This window comes from Falco biarmicus, chromosome 10 (genome assembly GCF_023638135.1).
Source record: "Falco biarmicus isolate bFalBia1 chromosome 10, bFalBia1.pri, whole genome shotgun sequence".
Classification (NCBI taxonomy): Eukaryota; Metazoa; Chordata; class Aves; order Falconiformes; family Falconidae; genus Falco; species Falco biarmicus.
Genome location: NC_079297.1, coordinates 16379624 through 16394823, shown reverse-complemented (window position 1 = coordinate 16394823; position 15200 = coordinate 16379624). Strand labels below are relative to the sequence as shown.

Below are 15200 nucleotides of genomic sequence, written 5' to 3'. Positions count from 1 at the left end.
CCTAACAGTTTCTTCAGACTTACCCTATTTTTTTTTTTAGGAAATCTCAGTTTCCAAAAAATCAGCCTCCCTTTGCCATAATTAGATGGAGATTTTTTTTGATTGGTTGGATTTTTTTTTGTTGTTCTTTTCCTTATGGTTGGGTGCCCCTCGTCTGCCTTCCCAGCCCCTGCTTGATGAGGGGATGCAGTGTAAACAAGATCTTCTGGTATCCATCCTTCAGCCACTCTTATCTACGGCTTCTGTGGTGGGGTGTAGACTGGGCTGATACTGAAAGACGATGACTTGCGTTTCCTGCCATAGCTCCCTCGAACAAGAAGGGCAGGACACTAAAATGAGGCTGCACTGCCTGGACACAAGCACCAGCTGCACGTCCTAGAGTGTGTGCAGAGGCTGCAGCAGCCAGCCGTTTATCTGAAGCGTTCTTTCTCAGTGGAAGTTCTTTCAGCACTGCATCTTGGGACTCGTGTGGAAGTTTAATTAATGATTGTGGTTGTATGTCACTCTGCCATCTGTTAAACGGCCCCTCGGCGGCACATTAAGGGCTTCCTCTGCTGTCGGCTGCTGGTTATTATGAGCAGCTGTTGCTGGGTGGGACATGAGTTGCTGTAGAGGACAAAATCTTCTGGAAGGAGACTGTGCTGTAGCAATTGCAGGGTCTGTTTACTGTCATGACAAACCTAATTCTTTGACAGCTAGGCAACATTGTTCTGAGGTAAATTTCACTTTGAGTGTTTTCTTTGTCATGTGTGTTTATGTTAGAGTTTCTCAGTGTCTTGTGACTGTGAACATGTTGCTTTTCCAGAGCAATCCTTTTTCCAAATCAGTGAGACAAATGCTCATTCTGCGTTCCAAGTTAGAGTGGATAGTTAATAATTCTGTTACGTTGTTTAGCTTTAACGTTTTAACTTCCTCAAGCATAGTGTCTGTCTTATGACTGAGTTATTAAAAGGCACTTTCAGACATTGATAATGAAAGATGCCATAAACCCAATTCTTGTTTGGCCCCCGATTTATTTTCTGAACACTAGTGGAAATCTTGAGTCAGGGTTTTTGGTGGGTTTTTTTCCTTGCTGAAAAAAGGGCACCTGTCTAGCAGAAATACATATGTCTCTCTCTCGCTCTCTCTGTATGTATATATATATAAAAATGATAGATGTATTGCTGTTTACTTTTTTAAAAAAGGCAATAAATAGGTAGCAAAATGCTGCAGAGCAGTGTTTTAAAAAGCCTGGTTTGAGACTGTGAAATTAGGAAATTTATAACGACAATGTTAAATGTCTGATGCACTAGCTGAAATGTGAAAATGGTGGTGGTTTTTGTTTTGGAAAATATCCTTTTGGTAAGGAATGTTACTTGAAAATTGTAGCTGTGGCAGAGGCAGAAGTGTAATCAAAATTAAGTGGTTCACTGGCTGAGCTACTTTAATGGGAATAATCCGGCTGATAGCAACAGGACAGGTTGCTTGCTCACTTTTCAAGTGTAAATACATTCTTTAATATATTGGAAACTAGAGAATGACCTTATTAAATACATGGATCCTATTAAGTATCTGTTTAGGTTAGCATCTTTGTCATTCTGCTGAAACAAGGTCGTGTTAGTACTGTAGAAGTCTAAAATTAGTTGCAGGAAATGCCACTCTTTAATATGAATTATGCCTTCATGTTAAGTATTAATGTGAAATCTTGGCTGAGGGGTATTGCCTGATTAAAGCATTCCATTGTTCTTGAGTTGTAGAGGGTTAATAAATAGTGGAAGACATTGGTTACAGATATGGCAGGCCATATCTGCTTATCAGGTTTGTTTGAGCCTTTGATGTTCTCACAGTAACATTATTGATAAACTTAGATTTTTCTTTGTAGTGCTAATAAGTATTTTAATAAAAGGATCTGAAATCCTTGTAGCAATTAAGAAAGTATTAAAAAACAAAACATTTACTCAGGCAAAGACCAAAATAAGAAAATAACTTAAACCAATCTAATTTTACATGTCATCTTGTTGTATGCTTTGCTGTCTCAAGGTATCTTTTGAGACTCTTTGGTACTATTGAAAGTAAGCTTTTTCTCTTGTGAAGTAAGGTGCCTGACTCTCAGATGAGATGTCATTTTTAGATAGAAGATGGATCGTTTCCTTCACTATCCTAAGCTAACCGAGGCTACTAGTTGGGGAAGAGGGTTTCTGATAGTAATATGACTCAGGGCTTTATTTTAATGGAAATGTCTGATTTGGAAATAATTCTGGATATTTTTTGTATTTTATTTACTCAAAGTCTTTCAGTATGATGGCAGTGAAAGTAGCTAATCTGCATCTGTTGAAAAGCAGCTTTTGCGGTCTAAAGAGCTATGGTTGTTCACTAATCCTGTTAATACTATCAGCCATGAAACACAGCAGATTGTCAAAACATAATAAACTCAGTGTATTTATGTCGAGTGGGCTAATGCTCAAAGTATTTTGCAATGTCAAAACCCTGTGACACAGAGCTCTTGTCATCAGTTGCAGAAAAGCTGTTAAATTAAGCGACAATATGCTGAGGAAGGTGGCTTTGGACAATGAATTACACTTCAGCATTGATACAGGCTGGCGTAAGGACTGGAACAACGTAGAGCTAAGAGCACTGGTAACTTGAAGGGAGAAAGCTAGCCCAGAGCCTGGATGTCATAACGTATGGACAAACTCTGCTTATAGGGTAGCAATTGAAAAAAATCAGTGTAATAATTAGGATTATTTTATCAGGGTGTGTGTCTGTGTGTGAGAAGAAGATTGTGATAATTTGATTGTAGTCTAAAAGCACTTAGAAGGAGAAGGCAGAATTCCTTTAATTCTAGCAGTTTGCTGCAGGGCTAAATCAGCTGGACCAAAGCTGATGCTGAACAGCGTGTAGCAAGGCATACATTTCTAAGGGTAAATGTTCCTTAGGTGAACTTACTGAAAGGTATGGTGGATTCTGCTGTTCAGTGTCTGAATGCTGGACTTTTAATGGTGCTTCATCTCGGTCAGAAGTTGTGGGCTTGATACTGCTGCCGTTGTATGATCTTCCATGGCCTGGACTGGATCAGAGGTTGGTCTAGACTTTCATAATAGTGTGTGTCAGGAAATAAAATCTGTTTTGAGACCAGCATAGAAACAAGAACTGGTGTTTCTATAAAAATGAGATATGCTCATGTGAGATATGACAGTTTTTAACTTCCAGTGAAAATCCTCTGATTTGTGTTAACATTTGGCCATTGCTACCCCTGTTACAATTACAATCAGCTGGGGAGGGTTTTTGTCCTTCAGCACCTGAGTCTGCAGAACTTCAAGGGGAAGGATTGTCTTTTGAAGTCAGTGCACTCTTCCAGCATACATGGCAGGCAAGTAGAAAAATCCAGGGAATCAGTTCATGTGAAAACTAAAACTTAGAGAGGAGGTAACTGGGAGAACATTCCCATCTTGGTATATCAGCTGACTGTAAAATGAAGTCAACTGAGTAGGTGGGACTGGAAGAACTAAGTGAAAGTACAGCTAGAAAATGGCAACTTGTGTGGAAGCTGTGTGGGTATCTGAGATAACTACTGACAATAGAAAATTTGGAGTAAGTGGAGGGAGGGTTAGTTTAATCAAATGGGGAGAAGGTGGGGGAGGGCGGGAAGAGGAGAATGTGCATTCAGAATTTCTGTTTTGGCTTGCAGTCAGTGATGCTGAGTTCTTCCCCATAACCTCCAAATGTTTTCTGTACCTGCGTTTGTAAAAGGTGACATGAGGAACATGCTAAAGTATATAGGGTCTGTATGTGGGGATATGTATATATACATACAAATATGTGTGTGTGTGTGTATATATATATAAAGAACATGTTGTATTTAAGATTCAGTTTAGGGAAGAATTTCTGATTATTGACTGCACCTGAAAAATTGTGACTTAGAATCCTGCTGAGAGCTGTGGGGGTTTTTAGATGTTGGTGGCTTTTAATATTCATCGCTTCAAGTCACCTTTAATAAGGTGTTAAAGCTGTGCCCTTATAAATTTGCAAACCCTCTTTTATAATGCGTCTCTGAAGGATGAAGTACAGTCTCTCTTGAGGTTTTCTGGACTGCCCGGCGCTACGCATTTTCTTGAAATACACTTAGTTCAGTGGGTTAATTTGCAATTTATTGCTGTGTTGCTTCCACTGCTTAGTTTTTTGTTGCATGTCACAGTTGGTATGCCTTTCTGGCTGCTGCTTTCCTCTCGGAAGAGAATTCTTGGGTTATGGTATGTTCCTTTCAGTGGTTTAGTAGGGAACAAGAGATGAAGTTTTAGGTTTTCTGCCAGGAAACAAAAATGTCAATGTTTTACATGCATGGAAGCACCAGGAGATACAGCTGTGGGGATGAGGCAGCAGAGAGAGATCTCCTGCTCCACACCCTGGGCAGGGCAAGAGGATCCTGAACAGGAACACCCAGGCAAAGTGTGCTCAGGTCTGTGAAACTGAACCACTGATTAACACGGCAAAAAGTGACTAACTGTACATCAGTGTTTCCAGCTGTGAGCCAGTCCTGGCCTCTGGTGTGGGACAGGAGCGGAGGCTGTTCCATAGCAATACAATAAACTAACGTTACAGTGAATCTGGTTCTGTTGTGCAGCGTCTGGCTCAAGACACAGCTCTGTTTCTTTGCACAGTGCAAGGGTGTAATTTTTTCACTCTGTAGGTACTTGCAGGCATTCATAATTACAGTAGTATTGCAAGAGAAATCATACTAAAAAAAACCAAATAAAAATAATCCAATTTGAATATATGTCTTTGTGCCTTTTACTGAAGTGAACCAGTATATAGCAATCAAAAGCACTAAGGTGCTTGGAGAGGTGAATATGGAGCTGTTTGCTTGTGCCCTAAATGTTGATTTTTGTTGTGAACATCAAGCAAATGCTACTGTGTCGCGTTCCATCCCCCACCCCCCGGTGTGGGAAGGATATGTTGCAAACGAAGTGAGGTTTCATCCCTGTTGTACAGTGGCAGCCTGGGCCAGTTCTGAGAGAGCTTTTCAATGTCACAAAGGCTGGTACATGAGGAGGAGGCATCTCCAGCAGCTGGAGGCATGCTCTGTAGAGACCTCTTGCCAACTTTTCCATTGGATAACTTCAAGTTGTCCTAAGCAGAGAAGACCAAGGAGGCAAGTTACGGTTTCAGACCATGTAGTTGTGCCAGAAGCAGAAACAGCATTTCTGGTGAAGCATGATGAGCAATGCTGCAAAAGAAGCCTTGTCAAATTTAAAAGAGGAAGACTGTGAACAAATTTAAGGTATGAAAATGAACTGAAGCTCTGTAGGAAAATAGTATTATTCAAGCATTGATTTATGGACTGCATCTTTCAGATGCATTGAATAAAAACCTCAGGTTTGTTGGTTTAGTGCTGCTGCAAAATAGAGAACTGACTTCATCGCTAGCATTTGTTTTCACTTTGCTTTTGAGGGGAGTTGTGTTGTACTGAACTTGTAAAATGGAAGGTGTTTCCATCTCTGTTGACTGATATCTTGCAGGGGCAAATTGATTATGTGGTTGTTAAGAACCCCTCCAGGAATTTGCTGTGCTGACTGCACCACTGCTTTTGAGTTCTGCCAGGTGCTGGAGAATATTCTGTCCCCTTGGCACTAAAACACACGCTCCTGCAGTCAGGAGGTCAGGACACAGATGATGCACTGTGCAGCTGTGGACTTTTCTACCCTCTTCTTGGCAGGTTTTTGGCTGCCTTGCCAAGAAGCCGTTTCTGTGCAGTGCTGGGCTTGCACTGGTTTGCTTGGCAAAGGAGGGCAGGGCAGCCTGGCTGCCAGCCTGGTGCAGCTGCCTAACTGCCCCAGAGCACGTGCAGGTCATCTTCAAAGTAGCACATATGTCCTAGTCCAGCCAGTCTCCAGACAAACTATTTCAGAGGACTTTGGGTTCTGGATCAGGCCTTAAATGTATCTGATTTCTCACTTGTGTTCAGTTGAATTTGCATGGAAAGAAGCAAGTTTGTGGATATTTATTTATATAGTAAGTCCGTGTTCTGTTTCTGGTTCTTGAGTTTTGTGTGAATGTTTGTCAGCTGCCTTCTGACCAAGACTACTTTTATTTCTACAACTCCAGGGTTTCTTTACAAAGCAAATTCACATCTGTTTTGCAAACAGACTCTTTAAAATTTGCTTTCTATCAGGTTTGCGTGGTTGTAACTGATGTGGAGAAAGCTGTTCCCCCCTCACCAATTGAACTGTTAGTAATTCTGCCTGGCACACTGACCAGTGCCGCCTTCTGTCATGCAGGGAAGATTGATTTATGCTTATATGATATGAAATACAGGATAGAATATAGTTTTAAAACTGGGTTTATTCAAACGTGACACTTTGGAGAATGTGGAAGGAGGTGGGTTTGAAGGCAGGAGAAAAGTGCTGATACGCTTGGCATGCTTTATGTTAGAGAAGGGGAATTTTGAACTGCTTTTGAAAAGGCCAGAAAGAATAGCCTGGTAGGAGGCAGAGTTGAACATCTATGTAGCATGCAAGCTGGGCATCTTTTCTATGGAGTTGTTCACAAAACTGAAATCAAACGGTAGGCTTTTTTATAAGTTATCTAAGAAATCATCTATGCTTAAAAAAAAATGTGCTGGGTGGTCCTCTAGGTGTATATATACTGGAAATGCTGAATAATAATAATCCTTGCTTGCTTAAATAATAAAGAGCAACATTGCGGGGAGGATACCCCAAAACCAAGAAACAAAAAAACTCTTAATGTTCTAATTTTGATGTGCTACGTCTAAATGTTCTGTCAGGATATAAGATGAGGGCTTATGTGTGGTGGTCACATATTCGCTGAGCAAGAACTCGATTCTCCTTGCTTTAGGAAGCTTTTGATTTTTGATAATTTTCTCCCAACACCCTTCATATTGGTAATTTCTTATAAATATGTTGTCATTGTGGCATTCTTATTAACATGTTTGTATGAGGACTGCATAGGTTAAGTGGGAAGAAGCAAAAGCTAAGGAATGCCTAATCAACCTGCTATAGTAGTGTTGTGTATTTAATATTTTAAAACAGATTTTACATGACCATATAAACATATTACTGTCAAACCTGCCACTTCAGTACATGTTCTTTTCAAATTTCAGTCAAGCCTCTGGTGCATGTTTTCCCCCAGTTTCTGCTGTCTTTTGCTTCCATACATCTGGCTCAAGCTACAGCATATCCAAACTGAGACCGTCTGCTCTTCCTGTTCACTTTCTACATTCTGTTTAATGCTTAACTGGATGTTTTTCAGTAGATGCAATTGCTGTGATGACTTACAGCATGTTAATGCTTGACCCAGCACAGGAATGGAAGTGTCCAGTACAAATTCTAAGCTAAAATAAAATGAGGTCTGTGATGTGTAACTTGACAAGGTGAACTGAGCCATGCAGCAGTTCTCAGAATGAATTTCCTGTCATATTGATTACAGTCAGTTTTATCATGTTCAGGCAAGGCTTCTTTTGAATGAAACACTGCTGCCAGATTCGTTCAGTGGTGTTAATTCTGATTTTGCATTTGTTTCAAGGACTACGTGTCTAACTCGGCCACTGTGGATGTAGAATGCTGCATACTGAAAGGGAATGTTGATTAGCAAAAGCGTTTGTGTGGCACAGCGCCAGGTTTTTCTGTGTCATCCTAAAACTCCTGCTTACAGTAAAGATCTCATTATTTTGTCTAAAAAAAGCAGATAGCATCCAAATACTATTAATCTTAATGAAAGCCTACTATTCAGCCAGGCAATTAGCTAGACACATGGACTACAAACTAAGACCTCAGACTGCAGTGGTTTATTTTAAGTGCACTTTGTATTTTTTTGGTTTTATAGAACAGAGGGACCTTATGCAAAAATCTACAAGATGCAGTTTCAAAGCATGTGAAGGGCTACATGAAAAACATGGTTTCCCATAAAACCTGCATCCGGAGTCTTCTGTTGCAGGATATGGCCACAACTCTGTGGAAAAAGAAAAGCCCCTGAGCCTGGGAGGGGATTACGTTTCTGTGCTTGTGCATATTCCTGAGCAGAGCTGAGGTGTATTCCCGAATAGTGCAAATGGCAAGTACAAATAAATGTGCCTTGCACTTCATACAACAGATTAAGTCTCCCTGGTAGGCGCTTCTTCCATGTTGCAGCAGGACTTCAGAATTCTCCACCTCTGGGAGCAGCCACCCAGAAGTGACAAGCTGCCTCCGGGCTCTGTCTTCAATCGCCTGTCTTCGGATGGTTGCCTTGTTCTTGGTGGGTGTTCCTGCCAGGTGCCTTAGTGCAGGCAGCACTCCCTGTCCTAGCTCTGGCATCCGGTCCCTCGCATTCTTTACTGCTGTGCCATGAATCAGTACGGTTTGGTACCAGAGCAGATGGAAAGCATTAAGTATGCAGGAGACAGTTCTCTAACATAGTCTGCGTTGTCTATCAAATCTGTCTGCAAGTGTTCATCTCTTCTAGGAAGTCTCAGTTCCTGGATTACTCCCTTAAAACGTTGTTTGCATTCCTGAATTTAGTGATGTTTTTCTGAGCCAGAGTTTTTAATGGTTTTGTGGCTGTTGCTGCCTTTTCCTTGTATCTCTCTTTCCTCTCTGTCTTTTTTTTTTTTTTTTTTTTTTTTATTTAACAGACAGGATTTAGGCCTCACTGCTTTAATAAAAACTTTTTTGTGGACTAGTTAATGCCTGCATTAACTTATTAGTAAGGTAAACTTGCTTAGAATTGAACAGATGTGGTTCTCAGAGTGACCTGATTGGTTTTTACTTTGTCATCATATATGTACAAAAGGCTGTTAAAATGGAGAGGGTATTTCTGATAGATCAGTACTCCATGTAGCTCTCAGTGTGGAGTATCCCTAAAAACTGAGCGTATGTTAAGAACAGTATTTTCCTAAACATTCAGAGCTCTTGTAAATCTGGGAACAGGTTGCTGCTGTTAATATGCAGGGGAATTGGTTCTAAGTCTGTATGTTTGCCATAGCATAAAAACCGAAACAGAAGTATGGTTTGCATATATCTTAGTGGTTCCTCATTTGTTGGTGTGATTTCTCAGCAGTGGGCTATCAAGCAAGGCATTGGAAAGATTCTCACTCCCCTAAATAGTTCTATCAGGAAAGAAATACTGTTTACATCTAATACAATTGTAATAGTCACAGAAATTGTCTTCAGCTAAAAAAACATAATGTCCTAGCACTGATGATTCACTAGCAATAGCACATCCTGGTCCTCTTGTCGGTTTTGCTCTGCAAGTGGCAGGACGTTAGTGTTCCTGTAGAGGTAAACATGGCATTGTACCTGTTCTTTACAGGATTCTTGTGCATGGATCTTGGCAATTCAAGCAGTATTTAAGAGTGGTTTTTTTTGGCTTATGCTTGGAATTTGCACCTTCTACCCATTTATCAGACTTGGACTTGCCAGGTGCCTTGCCCTTCTTGATTTCTTTCCTATGTTTACAAAGAATTTCTACAGCAAAAAAAAAAACCCCAAACAACCCTGCAGATACTCACTCTTGACAGAGTTTGGCATTCTTGAGAAAGCACTTCATTTTTCTTTCCTGGCTCGATACTCATCACTCCCTGACAATGTCCTGAATTATTAATTATTTATTTATTTGTAAGACAGTCTTCTGCAGTGGCGAAAAGCAGCCTCTGAATCCTTCTGTCTCTTTCACCTTCTGTCTGTAAGCATTTGGAATGCAATAATACAATAAATAGTTTTGCAGTCGTCTCTATCCCATGTATGCAGGAGCTGGTGTTCTGCGGTCTCCCTGCCTCATGTTACTTGTGACGTGCCAGCCTTGAGCAGAGCACTCCATTTACCATCACTCTCTTTCCCCAGCGTTGGCTTCCATCTTCTCTTGGAGAAGTACGCCACATGTCGGAATACAGTACTTCTATGGCTTGCCTCTTTATCTGCTTTTATTCTGGATTCATGCTTAATCTGGGGTGTCTTCCTGGTTTTGTTCTCTGTCTTCATAATGTGACTTTGACTTCTTTCCCTATATATTTCCTTGTATTCCCAAAATGGTATGACTAGGGATATAGGGTGCATTGTTATTTTGATCCTGATTCTTTGTCTTCCATTAAAACAAAACAAATCCTCAAGATCCTAAATTAATAGGTGTATCTTCCCTGAGGGTTTCTTTTGTTGCTGTTCTCCTCTAGGCTTCAGAGCAGTACCTTTCAGTTTATGAAGCTGCTAGGGCTTTGTTTGAACTTGATTATTTCGGTATATATCCTATGTACATTAACAGAAGTGTTTGGTTATGATGGTGTGTTAACTCACTGAGCCTCATAAAAGGATTGAAGTTTGAAATGGGCTGTTAGAGGACATTATTTGGTGCTGGCAGGAAGTTCATGGAATATGTTTATGTAGCCATTCCAGGCATAGGGCTGTTCTGAGCTGTTGCAACTGACTGCTGCTTTCACTGTTCTAATTCAAACAAATGAAACACGGAGAGTGTAAACTCATTGCTTGTAACCCTGCAGGAACTGCTGTACTTTGATATTTAGAGAAGGTAAAGAGAATTTCCATCACTGAGGAGGTTAGAAAGACTGGATTAAAGTTGTAAACTTCAGAAAGATGTTTTGATTAAATGTGTGCCTGGTTTTATTTGATCTTCAAAGATGAACTTAGATTCTCTAGTAAACTGTTCTCTTTGCCAGGTAATTAAGAAATGAAAAGTTAATGTTACAACTGGCTGTATGGAAGCCTATTCTGTGTATGATTTTTCTTAAGCTCATTGTTTTCTTTTCCTGCATGCTAGAGATGCCACGAAAAATATGCTCTGGATAGTTGGGTAAAGACTGGTGCATTTCAAAAGAAATTATGTGATACTGGTTTTTGGTTAATTCAATAGCTGTCTTCTGTGACTGTTGCTTAGATCTTTAGAATCACAAAGCTTTGAAAATTACATAAACATCAAATTTTAATTGATCTTTTGTGTTGGATAACTTAGATGTGTGTTGGTGTACTCTTAGATGGCCTTTAAATGTAATTTGACAAGGTACGGTTCTTTCTTGCATTTTCAGGGTGCAAACTTTTCCTCTTGTCTTCTCCTTATGAAATACTATTCACTGTTATCTGGTGTCTCTTAGATTGTGGAGGTTTCTGAAGATGGATAGATATTTCTTACTTGGCTTCTAATGCTCAGTCCAGACCTCATTTGTGGAAAAACTGCTTGAAAATTTCCTCGTCAGGGATTTTAGAATGTACTGGTTTTTTCCCTTTGTAATAAAATTCTGAAAATTTTAGTGTATGTATTTTGCTTGTTTCAACCCAGTGTGGATATGTCTTTCTCTGGTTGACATTTAGTGATCGTACACGTATTTCTGTATTGTTCGCTAACATGCCAGTCTCATGGTACATTTATTGTGGTTGCTGACACCAGTTGTCTAACAGCTCAGAGAGGAGACCAACCTCTCTGGTTTCACAACCAAAATTTAGGTTTGATTTAATGACTTGAAAGGGAAAATTGGATTATCTAAATATTCAAAATTAATCCAGTGTGGAGAAAAAAAAATACTTGGCAGCACAGTAGTAGTAATAGCTCTGTGCTGCCTCTCTGGGTAGAGGTGTGAGGAACGCCCTGGCAGCGGGTGGAAGTCAGTAGCCTGGGGAAGAACACAGGAATGGAGCAACTACATAATGACACTTCTCTCAAATACTCCAACGGGCCCCAGTGGGTGTAGGTTTGGGGGTATTTTACATAGCTTCTGTTAAAAGTAACACAGGGCAGGAGTAGTGGTTTAGGGATGCCGAAGCCTGGGGACAGGCTGTGAATTTGGGTGCAGATGACAGAGTCTTCAGTAATGCCAGCAGTTGCTCAGAAAAACAGTACCTTGTCACCTTCTTTCAGAATCCTCACCTGGAAAATACTCCTGGCTTAGCTAAAAGCACTGTTAATTAACCTGTGCTTAATCTTCATTCTCTTGTCTCTTTCCCTCAGGAATATAAACAGAAGCTTGCTCGGGTAACCCAGGTCCGCAAGGAGCTGAAATCCCACATCCAGAGCCTTCCAGATCTGTCACTGCTGCCCAATGTCACAGGAGGTCTGGCACCTCTGCCGTCTGCTGGTGACCTGTTTTCAACAGACTAGAACAAACGGTGTCCCCCAGTTTCCATTATTACCAGCAGAAGTAAGAAGACTCTGGTGTTGACTGGAAATCCAGTCTTCCAAGACCTACAGTAGGAAGGAACTTGCAGACCCTGCTTTCAGCCTCTTGACTGCTCATGCTCACCCTCTGTGTACACTCGCTCACATTGAGGGGAGGAAGAAGAGTGAGTTTTTGTGAGCTCTAAAGGGAGCAGGGATAGTCCATATAGGCAAACTTTTCTCATTTTCTGTACTTTTTAGTTGCTGTTTGCTCTTAGCACTTGTTACCATCCCCTCCCCCCCCCCCCCCAAAAAAAAAAAAAAAGTCATGAGAATCATGTACATACTTACCTGGAAAGTTTTCAACGAAAGTTTGACCATATAATACTTTTCCTCTGTAAAAGAATTGTATAATTTCTGAATAAGTCTTGCCTGTTTTAGCTGGGTTTCTGAACCTCATCTCTGAGAGCAGTAGTGGCTAGTGGGCTTTGTAGGGATGTGTGTGTATGTGCAGGTACCGTACCATGTCGTTGTAAGTAGAAGGCATCTACTGAGCAATGGTCCAGAGAAATATTTTTCTTAAGTCTACAGTTCCTCATGCTGCTGTGGGACTGACATGAACATAGTTCCTATTTGGCATGTACATAAAATTGAAACTCACCACAGGCAATAAAAATAAGAGCTTTTCTTTGTGAATTAGAGATAGCTTCATAATTTACACTCTGCTGAGCAATGCAGAACTGGATATTACCTAAATGAGTGGAAGTAAATTTTGTTCTAGCTGCCTTAGATTTATACCACATTTTTCCTCTTCATTATACAAAATTAGATGGTCACAGAAGCTTTGGTTTAATGAACTGAGAGGTTAGAATGGTGTATTGCAACTGTTGATATCCCTGTGACAGTCAGTCTGATTTACTCTCAGGATGGTTACATTGAAAATACTATTCTATAAATCCTCTCTATAGCTTTAGTGAAGTTATTTGATGCGCAGAAGTTAAATGTGGTATAAATATTTATTTATTTAGAAAATAGACCCATATATATATGCACATATCCTGTATACACATCTACCATGTTCAAGCGTGTAGATATTAGGAAGATGTACTTAATTTTGTGTCGCAGATTATTGTGAGTTGATTTTTATAATTGGGAAAAGGGGTGGGGGTGGGGAAGGCAAATTTAAAATACTCTTAATTGCATTATGTTGCTAGCTAATGTTTTAGCTGCCATGGATGTAGTTACACTTCAGTTTGTGTGTTCAGTCTAACCAATTTGACTCTGATCACTGAAAACCATTCCAATTTGGATAACAATTCTGTTTAAATTTAGCACTTCTCACTATAAAACGTTTTATGTTTCTGGAAACACTTGATCTGGTAATACAGGTTTTCTAACACAGAGGCTGTAATTAGTTGGTGTGCTGTGTTTGTGTCTCCCTATAGTCTTAAGCTGCTGTTGTCAAAGACCTGAGAGGAAACCTACAGAAGTGCAAAGCTTGTTCTGCGTCCTCATTAATTTATTTTACAGGGTATCCGGTAGCCTTTTCAGTTAAATAATACAGCATTTTTTGGTCATTAAGCTGTTAAGAAGCTCACTTCCTTTTCTTACTGACACTTCGTTTTGTCCTTTTTGTAAAACTCCTTGTACCCTTCCTGCCCAGGCAAGAAATATGGTTTTAGTTTACAGGAAATTTTCCAGTGGCAGAACTATTCTTTCCATGAATTGGTTTGATTGTACAGCCATTTATGGTCCAAACATTATTTAGATAAAGCACTGTACATTCTCTCTGCTTTTGCCAAAAATGAAAAACAAACCCCCACACACATACCCCCAAAACCTTGAAAACCCAAACCAAAAGACTCATTGCTATCCTGCCTCAGCTTATGGAGTTACCCTGAGGCTGTTTGAACCAATACTAATTTTGACCATTGACTGAATGTATATCCATTATAGGACAAAAAAGCTGTCATAAAAAATATTATTTAGGCAAATGTGTTGACATCTCACGCTGTTGTTTTGGGCAGATTTTCTGTGAGAGAGTTGTATGTCTTTTTTTTTTAATTGAAATGTTGATATTTTTTTTTCCAAATATATGTATGTGTGTTTTATTTTGCTTAATTTAAATGAAGTCCTGTGGTTTTTAATTTTGTTTTGCTTTTTGGGCAAAGGGCATGTGGTGAACTGGGTGATGTTCTCTCAAGGTTAAACAGATTTCCCCAAGGTGTGTCTTTTTTTAACAGAAGCTTAAATCTGTATATGAATTGATTTAGGAATTAATTTAGACATATAGGCTGCCATTTGTGACAGCAGTATATTCTGAAATGTCATATAGATATCTATTTTTGAATAAAGAGGGTGTCGTTGAATAGTAGTGGTTTTACTTCCCCCCCCCCCCTTCCCCCCCCCCCCCCCAGTGCAGGTGTTGCCCTGGCACACCATGGGCTTTGTTTCGGGGGTTTTGTCCTCTAAAGTCAGAAGCTGTCGCTGCTGAACAGTCCTTACACCAGAGTTTGTAGATGTGGAGGATCGCTGGAGTGCGTCAAGTCCCAGTTACGCTTTCTGACAGCTTATGAGCCAAATCAATATGCAGGTGTCTCGGGCGATTACTGCAATGAACAAAAATGAAATATGCTCCCCTGCGCTGACCTCTGATTCGAGAGGCATCAGATACAGAAGACTAGCTTCTTAATTCATAATTAATTTAGGTTATATGGAGGACATGTAAATAATTACTTTTGAAAAAAATACAAAGGAATGAACGAAAGCCAAACCTGGAAGCTGGGAAACTGGCTTTCCTGTGCAGGCGTCGAGAGCTGCTGTCGCAGCAGGATCTGCAATACCGCGTAATCGAATACTGCTTTAGGGTGAGGGGGTCTTCGCATCGTGTTGGGTGTTAATTCTCTTAGAGGTTTGGGGGGACGTAGGAGTTCCTCAAAATTAACTGCTCTGCAATGGTCTCTTTGGATGAACGCAGTAATTGTTTCATAAGCCTTGGGGAGTATCTGTAAAGATGCTCACGATTTTATACCAATTTACAAATCTTCCATTAAAAAGACTATGTTTAGTACCCGCTTTCCTAAAAGGCCTGCAGAAGTTTGATATGCAGCTGTCTGGGAGGGGGAGAGTCT

The 15200-nt window shown here is 40.2% G+C and overlaps 1 protein-coding gene across 2 annotated transcripts in view; it reads left to right on the top strand.

Moving 5' to 3' along the window:
- The window catches only part of RPRD1B (regulation of nuclear pre-mRNA domain containing 1B), a 29098-nt gene extending 14660 nt beyond the window's left edge, over window positions 1-14438 (top strand). Inside the window, exon 7 of one of the 2 annotated variants that reach the window (XR_008824353.1) lies at window positions 11923-12054. Coding sequence is in view for 1 of the 2 variants with exons in the window: in XM_056354571.1 (XP_056210546.1) it covers window positions 11923-12072 (150 nt within the window). In the remaining variant the exon portion in view is untranslated. Of the gene's footprint in view, window positions 1-11922 lie in introns of both variants that reach the window. The other variant, XM_056354571.1, reaches the window with a different exon arrangement.
- The last annotated feature ends 762 nt before the right edge of the window (window positions 14439-15200 follow it).